Raw genomic sequence first — 21,335 nt, 5'->3', positions numbered from 1 at the left:
ACCTAAACTTCCACTGATGCAACTTGAGGCCATTTCCCTCTTTCCTGTCATGTGTCACCAGTGAGAAAAATTCAACCCCGCTCTCACTGCAATCAGTTTTCAGATATTTGAAGAGAGCAATAAGGTCCCACCTAAGCCTTCTCTTCCCCAGTCTAAACAGCCCCTGTTCCTTCAGTCACTTCATCTCTCTTTGTGCCAAGCCAGGATTTAGTACATCCACGTAGTGAGCAGGAAAACTGAAAGCTGGCCAGGCTTTTTGGAGGTTAGTTTCAGAGCAGATCATTTCTCTCATCTAGTTCAGCACTGTATCAACACTGCCCTGGTGACCAAATGTTTGGCAAGAGAAGATTTTAGTGGAAGAGAAGTGGAATGCATAGGTGAAACAAGAAGTCAGACTTCTTAACCCTCCTTTAGACACTCTATAATAGTTTTACCTCCTTATATTTTTAACTTCGATAAAAATTATAAAACAGCATACAAATGAATCAAGTCATTAAAATTATTTTAGCACAGCTTTTAAGAATGAAATTATTGAAATGCTATTATTAGATATGTGAAAATACAGTAAACAAGGTAGCTGTTGGAAGCATAGAAAATGTATTAGCATCATCTAATATAGTCACTTTTATAAATCCATTGATCATGTGAATAAATGTGAAATGGAAGAAGAAAAAATGAGAAATTATTACAACAACTTGACTAGTTGTTGCTACCTTAAATGTGATGGGCAGTTGTAGAATCATTAAGGTTGGAAAAGACCTCTAAGATCATCTAATCCAACTTTAAGCCCATTACTACCATACCCACTGAACAATGTCCCTTAGTGCCACATCTGCACATTTCTTGAATGCCTCCAGGGTCAGTGACTCCACTACCTTCCTGGGAAGCCAAGGCATCACTAATAATTCTTAGAAGAAATTTTTCCTAATATTCAGCCTGAACTTTTCTTGGCACAACTTGAGGCTAATCACAACTTAATCACTAATTACATGGGTGAAGAGGCTGATCACCACCTCTCCTTTTTAGGAGATAACAGGGTTAACATGCCTATGCAATATGACTATATTATTTTTCTGAGAAAAGACTCATAGGGTGTTTCTGTGCTCATAGACAGCATGTATGCAGCTGTGTAGTAAACCTTGCAAAGTAGCAGCTCACCAATTATAGCTTTACTGTGTCCAAAACTTTGTCATTCTGGTCATCTCACTCTTTATCCAAGTTATATTTATAACAACTTTTGAGGTTAAGCCATCTGGGACGATTTCAAAAGTCTAATATTTAGCTAAACAGTTTGAAGTTTTTTCTCCTAAACAGCAACTCAAATTTTTGCTACCTACATAAAGGGCTTCAGTAGGGCTGCTAATCATAATTGAGTTGCAAAAAGCTTTAATTGCTGAATATGACTCAACAGGAGAGCATGGGAAGCCAGGGATTAAGGCTGAAGTAGAATCTGGATAGCTGCAGGACTTAGAGGTGTATGCATACAAGAAAAGAAACCTGAGGATCCATGGAGCTTGGAGTTTCTAGATATGGTCCCTGCTGAAAAGAAGATGGCCTGTTTGAGTCATGCAACCCTGAATTAGAATCTCATTGGAATTGCCACCTTGGTGGCCTGTATGGAGATATGGATGAATTTGTTTTATGTGCCCCCAGGGATATGTACACGTGGTTCTGACACATGTGGTTCTGACACGTGCAGTCACAGAGAGGTGATGGTGCTGAGCTGCAGATGGCTGATGAGACCATCACAGGGTGTGGCACCCACTGAGCCTTTTGATCAGTGTATAGGACTTGGCAATCTGGAGACTTGTTCTTGCCAAGGACTGGATTTGTGAAGAGATTCTGTAACATGCAGATTTCCTCCAGGGTATATGACTGAAGTTCACAGTAGTTACCTGTAAATTTTGCTAAATCTAAACATTGTCTCTTCCTTCCCTCCCAACACCCTTCCATCCCACACACATGCACACACTACAGTATGGGTAGGGTTATGTGCTTACTTAAAGGGTTACTGTGTATCAGCAATTCTATTTGAAGTGCAATAAGTACCCTGTTGCAGCCAGTAATGACATTGTTAATTTGCACAACTATTTTTTTGATGCAAAGTTTTAATCATTTAGAATAAAATGATGAAAACACAAGGCTGAGGCACCTGGATTCTTCTGGAACAATATAAAAGAATTAAAAACAAAACACCAAGCAGTACAGCAATGTTGATGGGATACTCTCTTCTAAATGTCTTGCAATGGAGTAATTGCACCAAATAACTCATTGCATTATTCTCAGGAATGTGATTCAAAAGATTGAGATGCGATGTCTCTTCTTTCACTGATGCTATTAATTGGTTTTGAGACACATCCCCATTTTGTCATTTCTGAAGGTGAAGGCTGTTCCGCGTTTTGTTAATAATGACAGCATTGCTGAGAAAAAGGAAGGCCTAAAATATTTAACTTTAAGAACATGACAGATTAAATAACCCTTGGGGTCCTAATAATCATCAATCACAATGTAGGAGATGACAAGGTGAAATTTCTCAGATGACATTTTGTCACTTGGGCTAGTCACTTAAACTGACAAAAGCTATACATTCTGCTCTGCAGCTTCTTTATTCTAACTGGGCCAATTTTACTATCATGCTGTTATCCTGCACAGCAGAAGTGGTGACAAACAAAAGAGGCTTTTGTGATCTCAGTTGAATATTTTACCATGAGCTCAAGAAAATATCTTCTTTGCCAAAAAGGAATGAAAATTGTCCCTGTATTTTGTGACTGGCCAGAAGCCCAAGGCTCACGTCTGCCTGGAAAACAAGTCTAATCTGTATTTTAGTTCCCACTTTCTTGTCGTGGGATCATGTAGAAAGTGCCACAAGTCAGAGGAACCATAATTGCATTAGGGATTCCTCCTGTTATATTTTGAAATAACTTTCCTCTGGATATGGTGGAAGAAAAAGAGGGCTGAACTTCCATTTCCACATTCTTCACAATTATGGCTGTCTGCTTTAATTTTGCATTATTTTCTATTATGCATCAGCACATAATAATTCCATTTAAGCATATAACAGTACAAAACTTGAGTGTGTTAGCACATGCTTCAGTGTAGTTATTGGGAAACTTAATCCCTCTAGAATGTTTGAACTTTGGAAGACAATATAACAGTAATGGCTACATGAAAGCATTAAGGGATTGGATCCATAAATTGTTAATGTAGCATGAAATTCTGAAAAAGCCCGTCTCATTAAAAAGAACAAAAAATAATAACAATATCAGCAAATAAATGTATGTGCTGCCATTCAGAAACTTTGGGCAAAAAAAACCCTTTAGTAATATAAGTTTGTTAACATGGAATAAATTTACACCGGAGACACTGAGCACATCTTATGTAAAATATTGAAATTTTATAGAAATGCTAAGTTGTTCAAATGTATTGTTACCAACATTCCATAGATTCGCATAATAAGCATTGCTTTTTCTGAAGTAGAAGTAGAAGAATTATTAATGCTTTCCATGCCTTGGACAAGGATTTCTTTTGTTTTCAACCACTAAACAAAATGGTTATATTTGTTGTTTTTGAGACATTGAACTTGGAAAACTGAAGTAAAATGTTTCCTTCAATCCTCTGGCACATTTAGCTCACAAGAGCTCAGATTAAGTGGTGGTGGTAGTGGAGTGCTGTTAGTCAGCATTGTGTAAATCAGCTCAAATCATGTCAGAGTACCAAAACTAATTTGCTGGTGTCTCTTTTTGGCTGAAGTTATGCTTGCTTTCTCAGTACTTAACTCATCCTTTTCTGCATCTGTGTCAACTTCAATTATCATGAACCTGGCTTCAGCGAGAGTTGTTTTGATAGCTCTCATTGTGACACACCCTGCCATTCATACAATCATAGAATAAGAGAATGGCTTGGGTTGAAAAGGACCTCAAAGATCTAGTTTCAACTCCCCTGATGTGGGCAGGGTAACCAACCACTAGACCAGGCTGCCCAGAGCTACATCCAGCCTTGCCTTGAATGCCTCCAGGGATGGGGCATCCATAACCTCTCTGGGAACCTGTCCACTGCATCACCACTCTCTGAGTGAAAAGCTTCCTCCTAACATCCAACCTAAATCTCCTCTGTCTTAGTTTAGAACCATTCCCCCTTGTCCTATCACTATCAACCCATGCAAACAGTCGTTCCCCCTCCTGTTTATACACTCTCTTCATGTACTGGAAGGTCACAGTGAGGTCTCACTGGAGCCTTCTCTTTTCCAAGCTAATCAAGTCCAGTTCCCCCAAGCTTTCCTCATTGGAGATGAGCTTCAGCCCATCTTAGTGGCCCTCCTTTGGACCCATTCCAAGAGCTCTGAGTCCTTCTTGTGCTGAGGTTCCCGGGCCTGGATGTAGTATCCCAGATGCGGACCGTTCTGTCATATTCATTCATGCTGTCTTATCTAACTTTAAGGGCAAGCCTCCTCCCTTTATGGTGTAGTAATGCTGTCTTCCACATAAAGTATACTCATGCCCAAACTCTGCAGCTACTTGGTGCTCATTTAGCTCTAACTGAATCCAGTGCATGTTGTACCCTCAACCCACCTTTGACACTGGTGCTATTCCTCAGGTCATGAACTTCTGCTACACCATCAGTTCAAGCCCTACTGCTCCTTAGTCTCCTTTAATCCTATCGGGGAATCACTGAATCACTGGATGGCTGGGGTTGGCAGGGACCTCTGGGTCCATTTAGCCTAACTCTACTCAGAGACACCTAGAGCAGAATGCCCTGGCCAGTGGGCTGGCAGCTTCTGAAGATCTCAACGAAGGAGTCTCCACAAAATCTCTGGGCAAACTGTGCCAGTGCTCAATCACCTGCACAGCACAGAAGTTTTTCCTCATGTTTGGAAGGAACCTCCTTTTTACCCCAGGCAGAACAGTCTCATCTCCCACTTTTCTCAGTCTTTCCTCATAAAAGAGATGTTCCAGTCCCCTCATCAGGAGTCCGATCAGCTCTGTCTTCTTGTATCCAGAATAACATCTCTCACTCTTGTCCACTCCCTAAATTCCTCCATCCTTAAATCCTGTATCGCTATCTCCCAACCCATTAACCCTGTTCTCTGCTCTGTTTCAAGAAATCTTGTCCATACCTCACTCCTATTTGTAAGCCTCCTACATTTGCATCCAACGGCTTTACTTCTCTTTCAAAGCATTCCTTAGAGGTAGGATGAAAGCCTGATAAAGTTTATTTCTTCTTGTGTAGGCTGGAATTGTTTTATTCAATCTCAGGAGGGGAGAGGTACCCTGAGCAGCTCGGGTTTTCCTCCAATCCTCATTCCTCACCCTGGGCTTCTTACTGATAAAACAGAACAACTTGCTGAAAACTGAAAGGCAGAATTATATTCTTGTGGAATAAGCTTGGGTCTCATCTAAAAAACCATCTATTTATTTTTTATTTTATATTTTTTAAAGAGTTGGTAAATGCCATTTACTGCAGCGTGCATCAACCACATTCCAATTTGCAGTGGTAAATTAAATTAGAATCTTAGTATTTGCCCAATAGCAAGAGTGGGATGAAAAAGGCTGCACAAAGCTTGGCACAAACAATTTTAAGCTCAGTGAAGAGTTACAAAACACTTTTAATTCTGAAGTTGGAATAATTTGCATAATCACAGATACACTATGGATTGGAACTGGATGTTGATAATCAGGATACATGTTTTAGTAGCATAAAACTTCTAAAAGCATAGTTAAGAAATGAAAGATTATGAAGGAGTCCACATCTAGTAACAGATACTGTGGCAGGAATTTCTGCAAGAAGACAGCAGGATGTTCAGAAAGTCATAGACAAGATTGACACAGAGGAATATACTCACTGTTTGGCAGTGCATAATATCTTTATTTAGAACAATAAAGTATATGTATATAATGTAAATTTCAAATTTGAACCGGTATAAAAAAGGACCAGGGAAAATGTCTATCTTTAAGAGGACACATATATACATACACACCACATTACATAAATTTTATTACCGCCAGTCAGAATGTAGCTATGCAAGACTGTGTTGACATTTACACTGAGATAAATGAATTTGCCCATGATACAACCAGCAAATGTCTGTGTCTCTATCTCTAAAGAGTCTGAAGTTACCGCGTTCTATCACTTCAATAACATAATAGCAACATGCCACCATCACTGCACATCTGCATTCAGTAGATATCAGATTCCTGAATTGAAGGATTTTGGATAATTCTTAAATGTAAATCTAACTCAAAATATCTGTACTTTATATATATGGTTAGCTTTTCAATTTAATATTTGTACTGTGTGTACTGAATAGTTTTAGTGCATTACAAAGAGAGAGCAACAGAGAAAACAGAGCTGGTGAAGATCAGAATCTAAAAAATGTGCAAGTTGTACATATACTCCATAGTATAGCACATTAGTTGTTCATAAGCTTACTTATACAATGACCTTGTGATTAAATAAGTACCATTAATTTATTCAAGTAAACACATATCTAAAATAGTACATTGAGTTACTCAGTATATCACTATCTGCTTTTTATTATCACAAGGCCACCATTAATTGCATGCAAAGTTCATCTATGCCAAAGGAAACCTAAAAATGTTAGTTCCTCACAAAATGACAGACATCTGAAACCCAAACTTGGTTGACTTTCATGTAAAAACAAACAAACAAACAACACTCGCTTTTCCCTCAAGTTCGCTTTAAGAGAGAGGGCGTTCATTTCCAAGCTAATACAATGTTTACCCAAAGAGACTGAACAAGTGATCATTATTCAGAAGTCAGATAGGCTACAGCTGGATAAAGAAGCAATTAAGGGACTGTTTCTGTCACTACTTTCACAGAATAGTAACTTCTATTATTTCCATTGGTTTCAAAGATATCTCACAAATCAGTAGTTTTTCAAAATTTCAGTACATGTAAAATAGGGGCCCCCTTGGTGGAGAGATAAATTGGGCACAGAAACCTTGAAATAATTTTATGATCACATTTAATGTGCCATGCCATCCACTTGCCATCCATTCGTATTCATAAATGTCTGGAAATATCCTACCTCACAAAATGGCTGACACCACCTAATACTGTGTTCAAATGTCACAAAAATGGGTAGGAAGAACATGGAAACCATGGACTATAACAACAGTTCTGCTACTCTCTGTCATATTATGTTCAGTGCATATTCAAAATCAGAACATATTGCGATGTCAGGTTGGAAGTTATACACATGAACTTTCAGTTTGCATGTAGCCTTCGATTTGCTTTACTCCTTAGCAGAGATTAAAGTATGTGACATATGAAGGTTACATATCTACTATTATAACATTTTACTCTTGTCACATCTATCTAGGTTTTAAGTATGCCTCCATTTAAACCTGTTATTTTATCTTTTACTATTTTACGGGTAGACAGTATACTAAGGACTCTAAAACACCATGTGTTTTGAATGTCAAAGTATAAGGCACACCAATGTGTGATGTTACTGTGTATTTGATTTTCTGGAAAATATGCATATAAGAAAACTAATATTCTTATGAACAAAGAATGTTAATAAATACAAATTTTTGTTTAAACGAACCTTTGAAAAATACTGTAAAACTTAGAATATATGCTCAGTCTGAGAACATACAAAGTAGCAATGTGAAATACATTATTTGTAAAATATGTAAGGATAGTGACTTCCACTTATTGTAGATTGATATTTTTCAGCTCTGCCAAAACACACATTCTTCACATTACCAATAAGGTGCAAATTTCCTTTCAATTTGGTCATGCTGACATTTCTTTCAGGGTAACTCTTATTTAGTTTCCAGGCCTACTGAGCAAAGAACTCTATATTGAAAATTTTTTGCAGATCTAAACTTTGCAATGAGCCTCATTTGTAGAAGTGGCGAGCAAACTTGATTATTTCTCATTAAATTATGAGTGCTCCCGTGTCTTCTGAACAAAAATGAAGGTCTGATTCGCTCACCAAGCTTCTTTTTATCTAGTTTAAACAAAGTTCCTCAGTGATAAAAACCTCAAAACTCCATTAAAATTAGTGGAAATGTACTAATTTATACCAACTGAACAAGAGTGGAGAACACTTTCTGGACATGAAGGAATGGCAAAATATTATTTTCTGAAACTCAGGCAGACCTTAATATGAGAAAAGAAAATACTAGTTCTATGTGGTCAAATCCTGGTATCAGTGAATTCAAGAAAAGTTTCACTGTTGACCTCAGTAGTGCCAAAATTTCAAGCAAAGTAGCTAAATGCACATATAAGCTCTGTCATTATAGTAAAATCCTGAGGCTTTTCCTTCTCAGTGAGTATGAAAGCCAAATAAATTTTACCAGTAATACACACACACACACACACACACACACACACACACACACACACACACACACATTATATTATACATATGCTATATTCTGTCTATGCATGGCTCTCAGAAATTTTATCAGATGATTAAAAAGTCCACAAAAAATCTTTAAAAATCAATCCTGTCAGTGTACCAGCAGATTTTGGAGAATAGTATTAGATATGTTGTTTGCCTCTTAAATTGCCTGTGTGGAGTCAAGACTTGATGATCCTCAGGGGTCCCTTCAAACTCAGGATATTTTATGATTCTACAGTTAAGTTAGACTATACTTGAAAGAGAACTTCAACTTTCTGCAGAACATTAATAAAGTGTTCATTGTTTTATTTATATTTTTTAATACATTTCCATGTATCTCAAACTAAAATTCTTACTGACATAGCCAGTTTGATGACAGATGGCAGTTTGTCATCTGAAGTGAACCACCTTTACGTTCTAAAGTAGAAACCTCTAATACAGATAAATGATTCATAACCATTATCTGGGAAGAGTCAGAATAAAAAGATGCACAACTGTACTTGTAAATTTGTCACAGTTTTTTTAGGATTTTCTTGAAAATGCCTGTACATCAAACCTGTACAAGATTTCATGGATGCTACTGCAGCAGTAGTTGTAGAAGACAAGTTGAAATTAAAGCCTTTATCTTTTGTTTAAAGAGATTTAACCTTAGGAGTGAAGAATGTCAGGATAGTAAAGCTTACTAATCATTTAAAACACAATGCAAATATTAATTACAGCTGATGTAAGTAAAAGCTAAATACACTCTCAGGATCTTTCAGATTTTCTATGCTATACATTTGAAAACAAGTTATCAATGGCATGCATCTTCAGCACTTAAAATACATTTCATGGGTTTCTCTTCATTACGATGTTTGAACGCAATTCAGACTCTTTATTCTCCCTTCTCTTGACGTGACAGGAAGTTTCAACAGTGTTCACATATCCAGCAGTTATTCCTAATGCTTCAAAGCTCTACGATGTATTGTAAAGTCTGGTTTACTTTGTCTTAATCCAGTATTTTCTTCTGAGCAGACACCACCAAAGCTGATGAATTCTTGAGGCTTTCTGTGGTGGGCATCCAACAGAGGCCACATGTCACCATACACATGACTTTTGCCAGGAATAAACCCATTTCTCATTAAGTAAAAGGCTAGTAAACTGGTCCACATCATGACTTTACTTTCAAGTTTTATATACAATATTGAAGAGTTGGTTATCTGTATCCATTTCTGCACTTTCTCTCAGTTCAAAGAGCTCCATTTGAAGACAGCAAGGTAAGGTAGAAGACACAGAACTTAAATTAAGGATGCAAAGATATTTATGATTTTCAACGATTCCATATACTTAGAGGCATTTGAGAGATATTTTTTGTTCCGGACACGTACTTTGTCAGAGTCAGACTCTGTACTAATGCAATTAAAAAAACCCCAAATGCCACACAAAGTAGATATTCACATAAGATATAGTCCTGTTAAGTGCACACTCTTCTTATTGTTGTTCAATTCAGTGTTGGTTTCACAGTAAGAAACACAAATTGTCCTCATTTCTATGTCGTGTCTATGGAGTCATGGGCAGCAACAACAGATGCAGACTCAGTCTGTCACTCCAGAAGGAATATGAATGTGCTTAAAGCTGCTTCATTTATGAAGCAAACATGGAACTGTTACCTGCCTGAAGAGAAAGAGAAATCAGAATTTTGCTAATTAGGTTTTTTCTCTGCACTACTAAACAGTAGAGCTTTTCACAGACTTAACACAAACATTTTTTCCTGTAATTTTGGAAGTAGATATATTCATGATACTTGCACGTCATTTCTTAATTCAGAAACAAATGAATATTTCCATTGAGGTGCATTTTTGATTTCATGGCACCTCTTGAATCAGGAACAAATTTGCCAGCAAAAACTTTTGATGTCATCTAGTTGATGGTGACTACGTTAACTCCTGTGGCCAGACATCTCTTGCCAGAGAAATGCTCCATCTGCAGAGACCCCCTGGGAGAAGGAAAGCTCACTCACATTTGCTGCTCCCTCCATCATTTTTCCTTGTCCCTTTTACATACAAATTAGAATGATGGATCTGATAAGGCTACGGAGACTGCAAATAGTGTTAACGACTGGAAGAAGCTCAGTTCTATCCTGCAATTTTAATGACTGTGATCTTAGGTTATGCCAGTTAGAAACAGCTGCAGGGACAACAGATGAAGTATTTTCTATATTGGCCATCATACCAAAAAGGAGAAGCAGTAGCTGTCCTTCATTTCAGAATTCTGGCATCTTTTATTTTGTAATGTTTAGATTTAAATTCAAAAGCCAGAATTAATGATACAGGATTAATTAAATTAGCAACTAAAGTTCCTAGGCTGAAAGTAATTTTACTGATAATAATTTTTAATTCATTATTTTTCCCCCAGATGGACTCTGAATGATTCTACATTTCAGCAGACAGAAATTAATCCTACTGTAGGACTTTCAAACTCAAGAACTTACCAGTACATGAAACAGTAACAGTGTTGAGGGAGAAAAAGGAACAGCTACACCTGTAGATGTTCTTTTTCTTTTTGCTGCAACATACTGAAATAAAAAATAGGTACTTTATTACTACAGTGATAGTACTGTGGTACTATTACTACAGTTTGAAGGAACTAGAATGGAAGGTTTTATCAGTTAACATAAAATCATCTATATAGAACAAAAGAAACATTTGTAATTGAACCAGAAGTATTAAAACTTATGTTAATAAATAATTAATAAAATTAACAAAATATTTGTTAATAGATTTTTCCTACTTGTTGATGGATTTTCAAATTTTCTCAGGGAGAAGTGAGGAAAAAATACAGCACATGCCATATATGTAATAAATGATAATATAATAATATGTAAATAAATGATAATGTAATAATATGTAACATGTTCACATTTTCCTCTTAGATCATCTTCTGCATTTACCTAACTGTTCAATTTTCTCCTTCCTCTTTTCCTCCTACAGTGTCATTTTTCATATTTCCTATGAAGTCAGAAGGAAGATTCATGTTTGGTTTCACAAGTTTTAATGCGTGCAAGGATGAGGCGCTGGAAGAGTTATTCTTAGCAAATCATACATTTGTAAATATGCAGTTTTATGTGAACTGTATGTGATGAAAAAAATCTTTGAGTAATGTCTTATTCTAGAAGGTTTTAACTCTGAAAAGTGTATCCCATGGAACCAAAACTGCTAGATCAGAACTTTGCCTATTCTTGTCTTCAACCATGGACAGCATGAGGGCACTTCATACAGTATGAGAAGACTGTGGTGGATCTCCTTTAGAACTTTTCTTTAATTCCTCGTAGTTAAAAATTGACTACAGATTCTGAAATAGGAGGTTAAATAATAGTCCCTAAACATTTTATAATAATTACAGTAATATGAAATATTCTAACTTAAACTATCCCTATGTCCCTTTCCACTATACAGAACATAACAAAAATCACTTCTTTTTGTTGCTTCCTCTACAGGTCTAAGCCATTCTGGGTTGGCTTCATTCTTCCATTGTAAGGCAATCCTTCAAATCTGTTGCTTTTTGTCACTATCCCTTACACAATTTCTGAGTCACAGGTAATGTCCTGTTAGTATAATTTTGTGCTAAAAAATCTCCTCTGTATTACTTCTTATATTTCATATATATATATTTCATACATATTTCACGTACTTTATGGATCTACAGCAAACCCTGATAGTGTCGCTTAGTTTTCTTGTTTGGTTGGCTGGTTGTGGTTTTGTTTGTTGTTTGTTTTTTGTGAGAGCTAGAGAGGAACTTTCAGAAAGAATCTCTGAAAGATAATCTTACATTTCTATATGTATTTGTGTGAAGTGGAACTTTATACCTTATCTCATTTTCCTCTTGACAGCCATGACACTGTGTAGTTTCATTACTTTCTGGTCTGGATTTAGGATGTGTTTTCTATAAAGAAAATGCAAGAAATGTAAATATTATAAAGCTTTAAAAATTCTGAAAACAATTGTTGTATGTTCCAATTTGCATCAGATTTTCAATATCAAAACTATTTTGCAAAATGTAGGTGAAACATTTCCTTCTAATATAATTTCCTAATTGTATAATTTTACAATTAAACATTTTGTATTGTAGACAATGCCACAATGGCTAAAACCAAAAGAAACCATCTCAAGACATAATAGAAGAACTGGTTAATTAAGGTAATCCCATGCTTTTAATTTCCAGTTAGAAAGCTATCAAACTGATAGGTTTTATAATTTGGTGATGGAACTGCAGAATTTGACAACAAAGAGTTATATTTGCATGTCACATTGTTTAGAGAAGATCAAAAGAGAGGTCTATTGTTTTCACTGCAGAATCATTCTGTTCTTCCAGCTTCTCTATAGACATGAAATATAGTATAACTATGCAAACAATTAAATTAAATATTTCTTACCTTCCAGTATATGGCTCCCAAAATAAAGCCGATAAGAAGAGACAGCAATGATGTCAGTGCTATGCTGATCCCTTGCAGGCTGGAGCTGCTAATGAAGCCAAGTGCCTCTTCTGCAATTACAGATGTTCTCATTAGTGAAGACAGATTTATGGCAGAAAATCATCTTCAGGGCAACGCTATTAACTAGAGCACTTTTAGGCACCATCTACATAATAGCATCTTAGATATCAGAACAGATACTTCAAAATGCTGTGTACATGAAGTGAATGTCATCCAAAATATCTTAAGAGCTTTTTTTTGACCACAGAGATGCTTCTCCCCTGTCTGAAATTGTTCTGTTTAGTAGTTCCAAGACTAATTATCTATTTGTCATATGTAGAACATATTCTTTTTCCCTCACTTAGAAGTTTTGTTTTTATCAGTTTTTAAAGATCTTGTAACACAAAGTAATTCCTTGGAAGATAAAATATTCGTCACTTTTAAACACTCACTACATGTATTTGTTTAAGTTCCATAAAACACATATGACACAGAGGTAAATTTAACTAAATAAGCCTGATTTACTTCTAATGTCTGCCTGGAAAGGTCCTGCTGAGTTTAGTAAGATCAAACCCTTGTAAGTTTAAGTCCAGCTGTGTCATTTTTTGTTGGTATGATTTCTTGATAGCTTTTTTGTTTTTTTGTTTTTTTGCATATTATACATAATAGCCCCAATCCTAGTCTTTTATGTGCATAAGCAATTCTTCACAGGGAGCTGTATGCACACCAAGACTAAAATGAGGCTCTCCAGTTATTTGATTGAGATCAGGATGTGAAAAGTCCTATGGAGTCATCCTGGGATCCACTTTCTGAAATGCAAAGTGAGCTGTAGGAGACTGCCAGTTTAGACACCATCCACCCAGTTTTTAGTTCATTTCAAAATTTAACATCTGCAGCTCAATGGTGGGTGCATTGTCAGATTATTGCAAAAGACCCAAGCTGGAAGCATGGAAAAAGTGTAGGTGATTAGATACAGAAATGAAAATGGAGTAAAAATTTATAGGAGTAAAAATTTATGCAAACTGCAAACATATAAGCACATATGGTGTGAAATACTGGGTCAATCAATGTGCATTTAGTACATTATTAAACAGCCACTGAGAAAACACTTTTGTTCAGAAAGAAGCATTCCCATAATTAACTGGCAACTCACTTTCACTCTTTCAGTTTTTCTGCATGCCATCTTACAAGCTTTTACACAAATATTTTTTTCTCCAAAATGCAGCTGTATTTCTAAAGTTACTGCAGAGAAAACCATAAGAAAACAAGTCTACATCCCTTATTATGTGCTATTTACACACTCTAGATTTTGACTTTAGGGATGTGAATTTAACTTACATCAATAGGTTCACTGCACTAAAAGGAAACTTTGGTCAAACAGAATAGGTGATAGTTTACTGTGAAGAAATCTGCCCAAAGAGAAGGGAAAGAAAGTTCTACAGAAGTGAATGTCAGCTGAAAAGAGTGGAAATTAAAAGGAGTGACATATCTTTTATGAATGCCTGTCCTAGGTCAGGTATAGAGGTTTGTTTATAAGAATTGAACTTCAAGAAATCTGGACAAACCTAAGTGGTGTAGAGATAGCTTCAGTAGCTGAAACAATAATTTGTATCATTAACTGATGTGACCTATTCCCATGAAAAAATTTCTATATCGTTTTTGTGTTCCAGTCAATTAAAATGCAACACTGCTTTGCCTAATTACATTAGTCATTTTTCTCAATGTGAGACTGGTTAGTTATACAACTGAATTTATGGAGATAGTCATGTTTCCTGGATTCTGTCCTATAAACTATAGAAAAATAGAAAAAATGGGAAAAAATATCTTCTTCAGGTCACAAAGAGCAAGTCATTTGATAAGGTGTTTTTGCAGAGTGTATCCTCTGTCTGCTCTGTAATGCTCGCTATCACGATCTGGCAAGAATGTTGATTTTTATGTCAACTTCTAGAGAAATAGTCTGCATTCAGGGAGATCACTGTTATTCTGGAATGATCATTTTTACAAATTTTCCCAAACTTTAGAGAGTCTTAAACAAAGAAGAGCTTTCTTTACAATGAGATATCTAGAAGTAGAAAAATCTGATTTCTGAGAAGGTATCTCCAATGCAGATGCCTTCTTCAGCATCTACTGAATGGGATATATATTTAGTTTTCCATGTGAAGACATGGAACAGAGACAGGGACAGATCCTAAATACAAATAAATTGTGAAAAATTTAAAAATGAAAACAGATTTTTTTTTTCATAATTTCATTTTGTTAATTTGAAATTTAAGTAACTCAAATCTACTTTTAAAAAGCAAATAACAAAATATCAGATTTACTTTTGAGTCAGGAAAAATATCGCTTGAAAAATCTGAAGAGAATCAAATGAGTCATGGTAGATTTTTTCATAAGTCTTCCATTTATCTAAATACCTAAGACAGAACAGGTTGGAGAATTTTCATTCTGGAGAATCTCGCAGAGATCTGTGCCCCAGTGAGGAAAAGGGAAATAAGAAAGACAAGCTGGCTGCCAGTAGTTTTTATCCTTTCAACTGAGACTTTTCCCCCGTTAGAAAATTGAACTAGAACACCTCTACATAAAAGCATTCCCACTCCTTATAGTAGAGAAGAGAGAGCAGGAGAAGGAATAGGAGAAACCGGATGGTTTGGTAACTTTGCGAACTCTTCAGGCAATGCTAGAGGAACTTCTGGCTCTGCAGTTGGTAGGTTATTTACTTGAAGTAGACTCTTCTGCAAGGTGCTAAAGGGATGTGGAAGCAGGCCAACACCTCTCTGAGCTCTCACTTCAACACCTTGTGGAAGAATCCCTTAGGAAGTGAGCTCATATGAAGTACATTCATGTATAATCTTCATGGATATCAAGATGTTAAACTGAATGAAGCATGTTTACATTGAAAGCCACTCAGATACACAAAGAAGTTATTGAGCTGCTCTCCACTTTGGGTCATGTGTGTAAGTTTAGCAAGCAATTATGATTCAAACCACCAACTAGATTTTATTGCCTTATATGTCTCAAAGGAATTTTCACTCTACCTCTGCTCAGCTCCAACACAATTACCACAAGATCTTATCTACAGAAATGGAGAACAGCTCTCACCTGTTTATTAGGGTTTTCCATTAACTGTAAAAGCACAGAATGAAACACCAATTGCATTAAGCCATGGGTAGTATTTTTAAATTGTGCAATTACTGAATTAAACTACAGTATTCTCTGCTTAATTATGAAAGTCAAACTTCTTCCTAAAAATACTCAAAGAGATCTCTGTGTTTACAGTGCATGCATGTTCTTTGAGCTGTTCGGTACTCATAATAAAGCTTAATTATTATGAGGAAATTACAGGCAAAAATGGAAGAAAGCAGCACTGAAGCTTCCATAAAAATATAAGTTGCACTGAAACAGAAAAGTGCTGTGTTAGTAACAGCAAGTTTAAGAGGGAAAGATGAAAATCCTGTGGTGGAAAGAAAATGGTCTACTAGAGTTCACTTGATTTAACTACTTAAAGAGACCTCTTATCCTGACATCAGTTCCTTATTTAGGAATCATTCATTTCAATTATCTGTTCTATGGATGGGTTAATGAACCAGAGAATACAGACAGTATCAGAGGGACTGAGACATAAAGAGTTACTCAGAGTTTAAACTGGATTGCATTACGTAGAACCAAAAAATTGAAGGGAAGGAAGGGAGATCAATTTTATGGGAGCAAAGATGGAGAGGGAACATGTCACAGATCTATAATAAATATTGCAGGAAATCACCAACACTACTGTCATTCAAAAAAGATTAGAAAAGGATAGTTATTCCAGTTTACATTTAGTGGGATAAGATTTTTGGTTTAAATCATATGAGAGCTCTATTCCATCTAGCAGTTCAATTTTATCATTGTACAATAATGATTAAGTTTTGAGATATGATGTGCAATAAATGTAGCACCAACATGAGAAAAATGTAATTGAGCTAATTTATTTTATATGACGTTTCTATAATAATTATTTCACAAATTATTTTGTTAGATGGTTTACTTCAAGTTTGCCCAAGTTGAATTTAGAATCAGGAGCAGTTCAAGTCACCTGAAGACACCCGAAAGTCACCAGCAGACTTTAATAGATTCAAGGTTTTTGTTAATCTGAGGGAATTCTAAGCAGTGTATGTTTCTCAATAGTCTAGAAACTATTAATTTAAATTGCTCATTTTAATAGTTTAATAGTAAAGAGGCTAATTGAAAAAATAATATTGCAGTAGTTTGTGTCTGGGGGTGCACTTTTTAGGTTTCTCCGGGTTTCTACTCCAAATGTTTGCTTTTCTGAACTTTGAATTTATTGCTACTGTTCCAAGAACAACCTGCAGCCAGCTGACTGGGTCCTGTGTGCTGAGGATTCTCCATGTGAAATTCATAAGGTTTATTCATTGTTGTTTCTATCAAGAAGCCAAAGATTAACTAAAAAACCCTGAAAAACAGTAAAGCAGTAAAGCCAAGACAACCTAAAATCAGTACTGAAGATCATTCTCTGGCAGTATGAGAGAGATGTAAATAACTATGTAACAAGTCCTTCCCCTTCCAAACTAATGACTAAAGTATAACCAGTCAGTATCCAATCTTCAAATTAATGTAATTTAATCTGATTAAGAGTTCAAATTGTCCCCAGTCCTAGACATTTAGACCTTGTCATTTCTACATAAGGCTGTGGTATCCAATTTTCCAATAAGTTGCTTAAGAGAATGATAATCAGTTAGAGCACACCTGTACAGCATATGGCCAGCCAAGCAATTTATTTTACTTATTGCATTATTTTAATTAGGCTTTTTTCCTACTTCATTATCAGTTACAAAATAAGATTAACATGCCTGTTTCTGTGCTCTTGTACCCAGCACAGCTCTGTCCAAAGCTCCAGCCTCTGCTTTGCTGCTTAATGTCCCTCTTGTTACTGTGCTGGGTCAAAACTCCTTTCAAATGAACTGTTCCTGTAGTCTGTTTCTGTCTTTCTTTGGCTCCTTGATACATTCCCATTGCTTCAGGCTGCATTTGAATATTCTTCCTCTCATAGTTGCATCAAAAATTATCACATGCTCAGACCTGAGAGAGATAGGTATGCACTCTTTAGCCCCCTCCTTGTGCCTCACAGTTGGCTCTAAGCTCATCAAGTTATTTGCAGCCAGCTCTGTGACCTCCTGGATAGGAATTTATGGCAGCGAGATTTCTCTCTTCCAGAGAGGAAAGCTGCCAGCCAGGAACTGAAGGTGGATCCAAAAACAAATACGTACTGGGTGGATAATGGCTTGAGAGTAACCCTGAGAAGTATTTAGGGATGTCAGCTGATGAAAGATTCAACATGAGCTGGCAATGTGAGTTTGCAGCCCAGAAGGTCAACCATATCTTGGGTTACATCAAGAGAATAGTGGTCAGCTAATCAAGAGAGGTGATTCTGCCCCTCTACTCTGCTCTCATGAGACAACACCTGGAATTGTGCATCCAGTTCTGGAACCCCCAACACAACAAGGTCATCGAGCTGTTGGAGTGGCTCCAGAGGAGGGCCACGAGGATGGTCAGAGGGCTGAAGCATCTCCTCTGCACGGACAGGTGGAAAGAGTGGGCTCTTCAGCCTATAGAAGGGAAGGCTCCATGGGGACCTTATAGAGGCCTTCCAGTACCTGAAGGGGCCCTACCGGAAAACCAGAGAGGGAAATTTTAGAAGGGCATGTAGTGATAGGACAGGAGGGCTTTAAAATAGAAGAGGTTAGATTTAGACTAGATATCAGGAAGAAATTTTTTAATGTCAGGGTGGTGAGACACTGGAACAGGTTGCCCAGAAATCCTCTGGAGGTGTTTAAGGCAAGGTTGGATGGGTCTTTGAGCAACCAGGTCTAGTGGGAGATGTCCCTGTCTATAACAAGGGGGGTGGAACTAGATGATCTTCAATGTCTCTTCCAACCCCAACCATTCTATTATACTATGATTTTGTTCCAGCTTTCTTCTCAGCAGACTCTGGGGTGTGATAAGATATTCTGTTACCTACAAAGAAATCCAACCTGACAACAGCTGTGTACTATCTATGAGGTAGCATGGATGGTGCTGAAAACCCAGAGAATTACTAGGTTGCACATTTGCAACTTAAGGAAGAAGGGAAGAAATATATGTTCTCCCATCAGGAACTTCCCAACAGTGACTACCAGGCTGGCTCTGTGCCTGTGCCTTCTTAAGCACAAGGAGAACCAGCCACACATTCAGATAATGCTGATGTTTGCGATACATAAAATAATAAAAAGAATGTCATCCTGATGTGTCTGGGAAAAAGGAACAAGGAAAACTATAGCATAATAAGCTTTATGCACCATTTCAGGGACATTTAAGGAAAATCTCCTCCTTTTGTTCACATGGAAAGCTCCAGATAATATACAAGATGAATACTAAGTCAATAAAAGTCCCTAAAACCCTGTTAGTTCTCTTCATCTTAGCTTCCTATGTCCCTGCTGACACATGACAGGTAGCACTGAGGCTCTTAGAGAAACAATTCTTGGTTATCTTATATCTGTCAGTGGCCAGGCATGTAATACACTGATCAAGACAGATGAGGAACACGGAGAAGGCTATGCTTGACAGAAGATTACAGCCTTCCAAAACTGTAGTAACTAAGTCCTTGATCTCAACCAAAAGCTCCCTCAGCATGCAGCTGGCCCTACTGCAAGTACAGTAAGTATACAGCAGGCACTGTCTTCCAATTTGGTGTCAACTTTGATATCCAGAGTGCTCTCAAAATGCAACATGCAGAGAAACTCTTCACCCAAACAAGTACCCTAGGTCTAATTCAGTATAGCTATTCTGTTGGGAACACCTTCTTTTTCTAAGTCTTAAAATGATGTGCCTGGGATAGCTGAGCTAGCTGAGCCCATGTGATTAGTGAGGACTCACAACAACAGAAAGCCAAAAAGGAGTAGACCAGCCCTCCCCAAGTGGTGGAGAGCTGTTGCAGCATTGGAACTTTACAGCATTTCTAAATTTTGATTCATTGCATTTTGGTGTGACAGCTGAGAAACACATGGTACACCATCAGGCACAAGTAACTTCCCATTAATTTGCACAATTAAGACATTTTTTCCTCTGAACTCTCATAACAACCAGTTTCCAGAACAAAATGTAGACGCATATATTAATTCAATCACTTGTACTTACTGTTACTGCTAGTGTTACTGCCAATGCTGTCATTCCTAAGGGAGCTGGCAGCAACAGGAGGAAACGAAATTGTTTTTGTGACAGCGACTCTGGAATCTAAATAGAAAATGAGTGTGTCAGCATTATGTAACTTAAAATACAGTTCCCTCTATACGTAATGAAGGACTATACGGCTATTTGGCTCATCTAAAATTTGGCTACAGGGCTTTCTTCTTAATAGGCCAAAAAAGGCAGCCTTATTAAGAGACAGATGAGTCCACATACTGAGCTGCTGCTGAATAGCTATTCTGGAAAAGCAATTGCTTTAAATAAGTTCTTAGTTTGTGGCACTGATCTCCTTCTAGTTATTACTGGTGTAATTGTGCAAATGGATATGTTGCCCTAATTAAAACAGCTAATAGCTGTCACTAGAGAGAGTAAAAGAAAAGAGAATACAAAACCTCAATTTACTGGAAGGACAAGAATCAACTGCAGGAGCCTGACCTGAGCTTGTTAAATTTTTCACATCAAGTAAACTTGGCCCTTTTTGGGAGGAGTGGGGCGAATATGGAGGTAACTAGAGGCTACTCCAATTTATAACTTATCCTAGCTTCCTATCCTTTAAGTAGAGAAATCTTGGGCTCCTTTACTGCCTTATAAAAATTAAATAGGGCATCAATAGAAGATAAGATGAAGAATAAGAGCAACGTATAAAAATGATCCAGGATGTATTTAGGATGAAAAGAAACAGAGCAGAGCATTGTGAAGTTTTCAGGATTATATTAAAGAACTATGTCATTAGAAACGATGGCAGTAATTTTACTGCCAGATATAATTCTCCTTCAAACAGAAATACAAGCTTTGGTGTTGGTGGTAATTTTAACTGGCAGTAAATCAGTAACATGGAGATAAAGCATCAGATTCTTAACATCTTGAAAACAAAGGAAAACCACCCATTTCAATCTGCTTAGATTCTGTTCCCCCAAATAAGAGCCATCTTACCATTCTCTGGTGTTTCTACTGTTGAAGGCATAATGCAGTCGTTCTTATCCAGTGAGTCTGCAAACTCCTTGTAGACCTCAATGGTACTATTAAAGAGCCTAAAAAAATTCTCAGGAATGAAGCGATCTTCTTCATAAAGGTGACCATTTTCTTTTATAAAATCCTAGGATAAAATATAGAATTAAACTTAAAAGGTCAGGAGAGATGTGCATTTCAGCACCTCAACAGATGGCAAAAATATCCAAAGATGACATAAAATAGCTTTAATTTTTAACCTGTAGTACAACCTTCATGACAGACTGTTTAATGACGCTTTCAAATTAACTTTGCAAATAGAAATAAAGTATTATTCCATTGTTGTAA

General features: G+C 36.8%; 1 protein-coding gene across 2 annotated transcripts in view; it reads right to left on the bottom strand.

Annotated features, from left to right (window-relative positions):
- Window positions 1-7,334: 7,334 nt before the first annotated feature.
- The window catches only part of KITLG (KIT ligand), a 54,126-nt gene continuing 40,125 nt past the window's right edge, over window positions 7,335-21,335 (bottom strand). The window contains exons 5-10 of one of the 2 annotated variants that reach the window (XM_065743206.1): window positions 20,973-21,135; window positions 19,992-20,087; window positions 12,783-12,892; window positions 12,216-12,292; window positions 10,842-10,925; window positions 7,335-10,024 (exon numbers count right to left, since the gene is read on the bottom strand). In XM_065743206.1, the coding sequence (XP_065599278.1) occupies window positions 10,886-10,925; window positions 12,216-12,292; window positions 12,783-12,892; window positions 19,992-20,087; window positions 20,973-21,135 (486 nt within the window). In that variant the 3' untranslated portion in view covers window positions 7,335-10,024; window positions 10,842-10,885. The remainder of the gene's footprint in view (window positions 10,025-10,841; window positions 10,926-12,215; window positions 12,293-12,782; window positions 12,893-19,991; window positions 20,088-20,972; window positions 21,136-21,335) is intronic. The other variant, XM_065743207.1, reaches the window with a different exon arrangement.

This window comes from Cyrtonyx montezumae, unplaced genomic scaffold (assembly GCF_038088225.1).
Source record: "Cyrtonyx montezumae isolate F1298 unplaced genomic scaffold, pur_monq_1.0 scaffold_3, whole genome shotgun sequence".
Lineage (NCBI taxonomy): Eukaryota > Metazoa > Chordata > Aves > Galliformes > Odontophoridae > Cyrtonyx > Cyrtonyx montezumae.
This window is presented reverse-complemented; position numbering and strand designations above follow the sequence as displayed.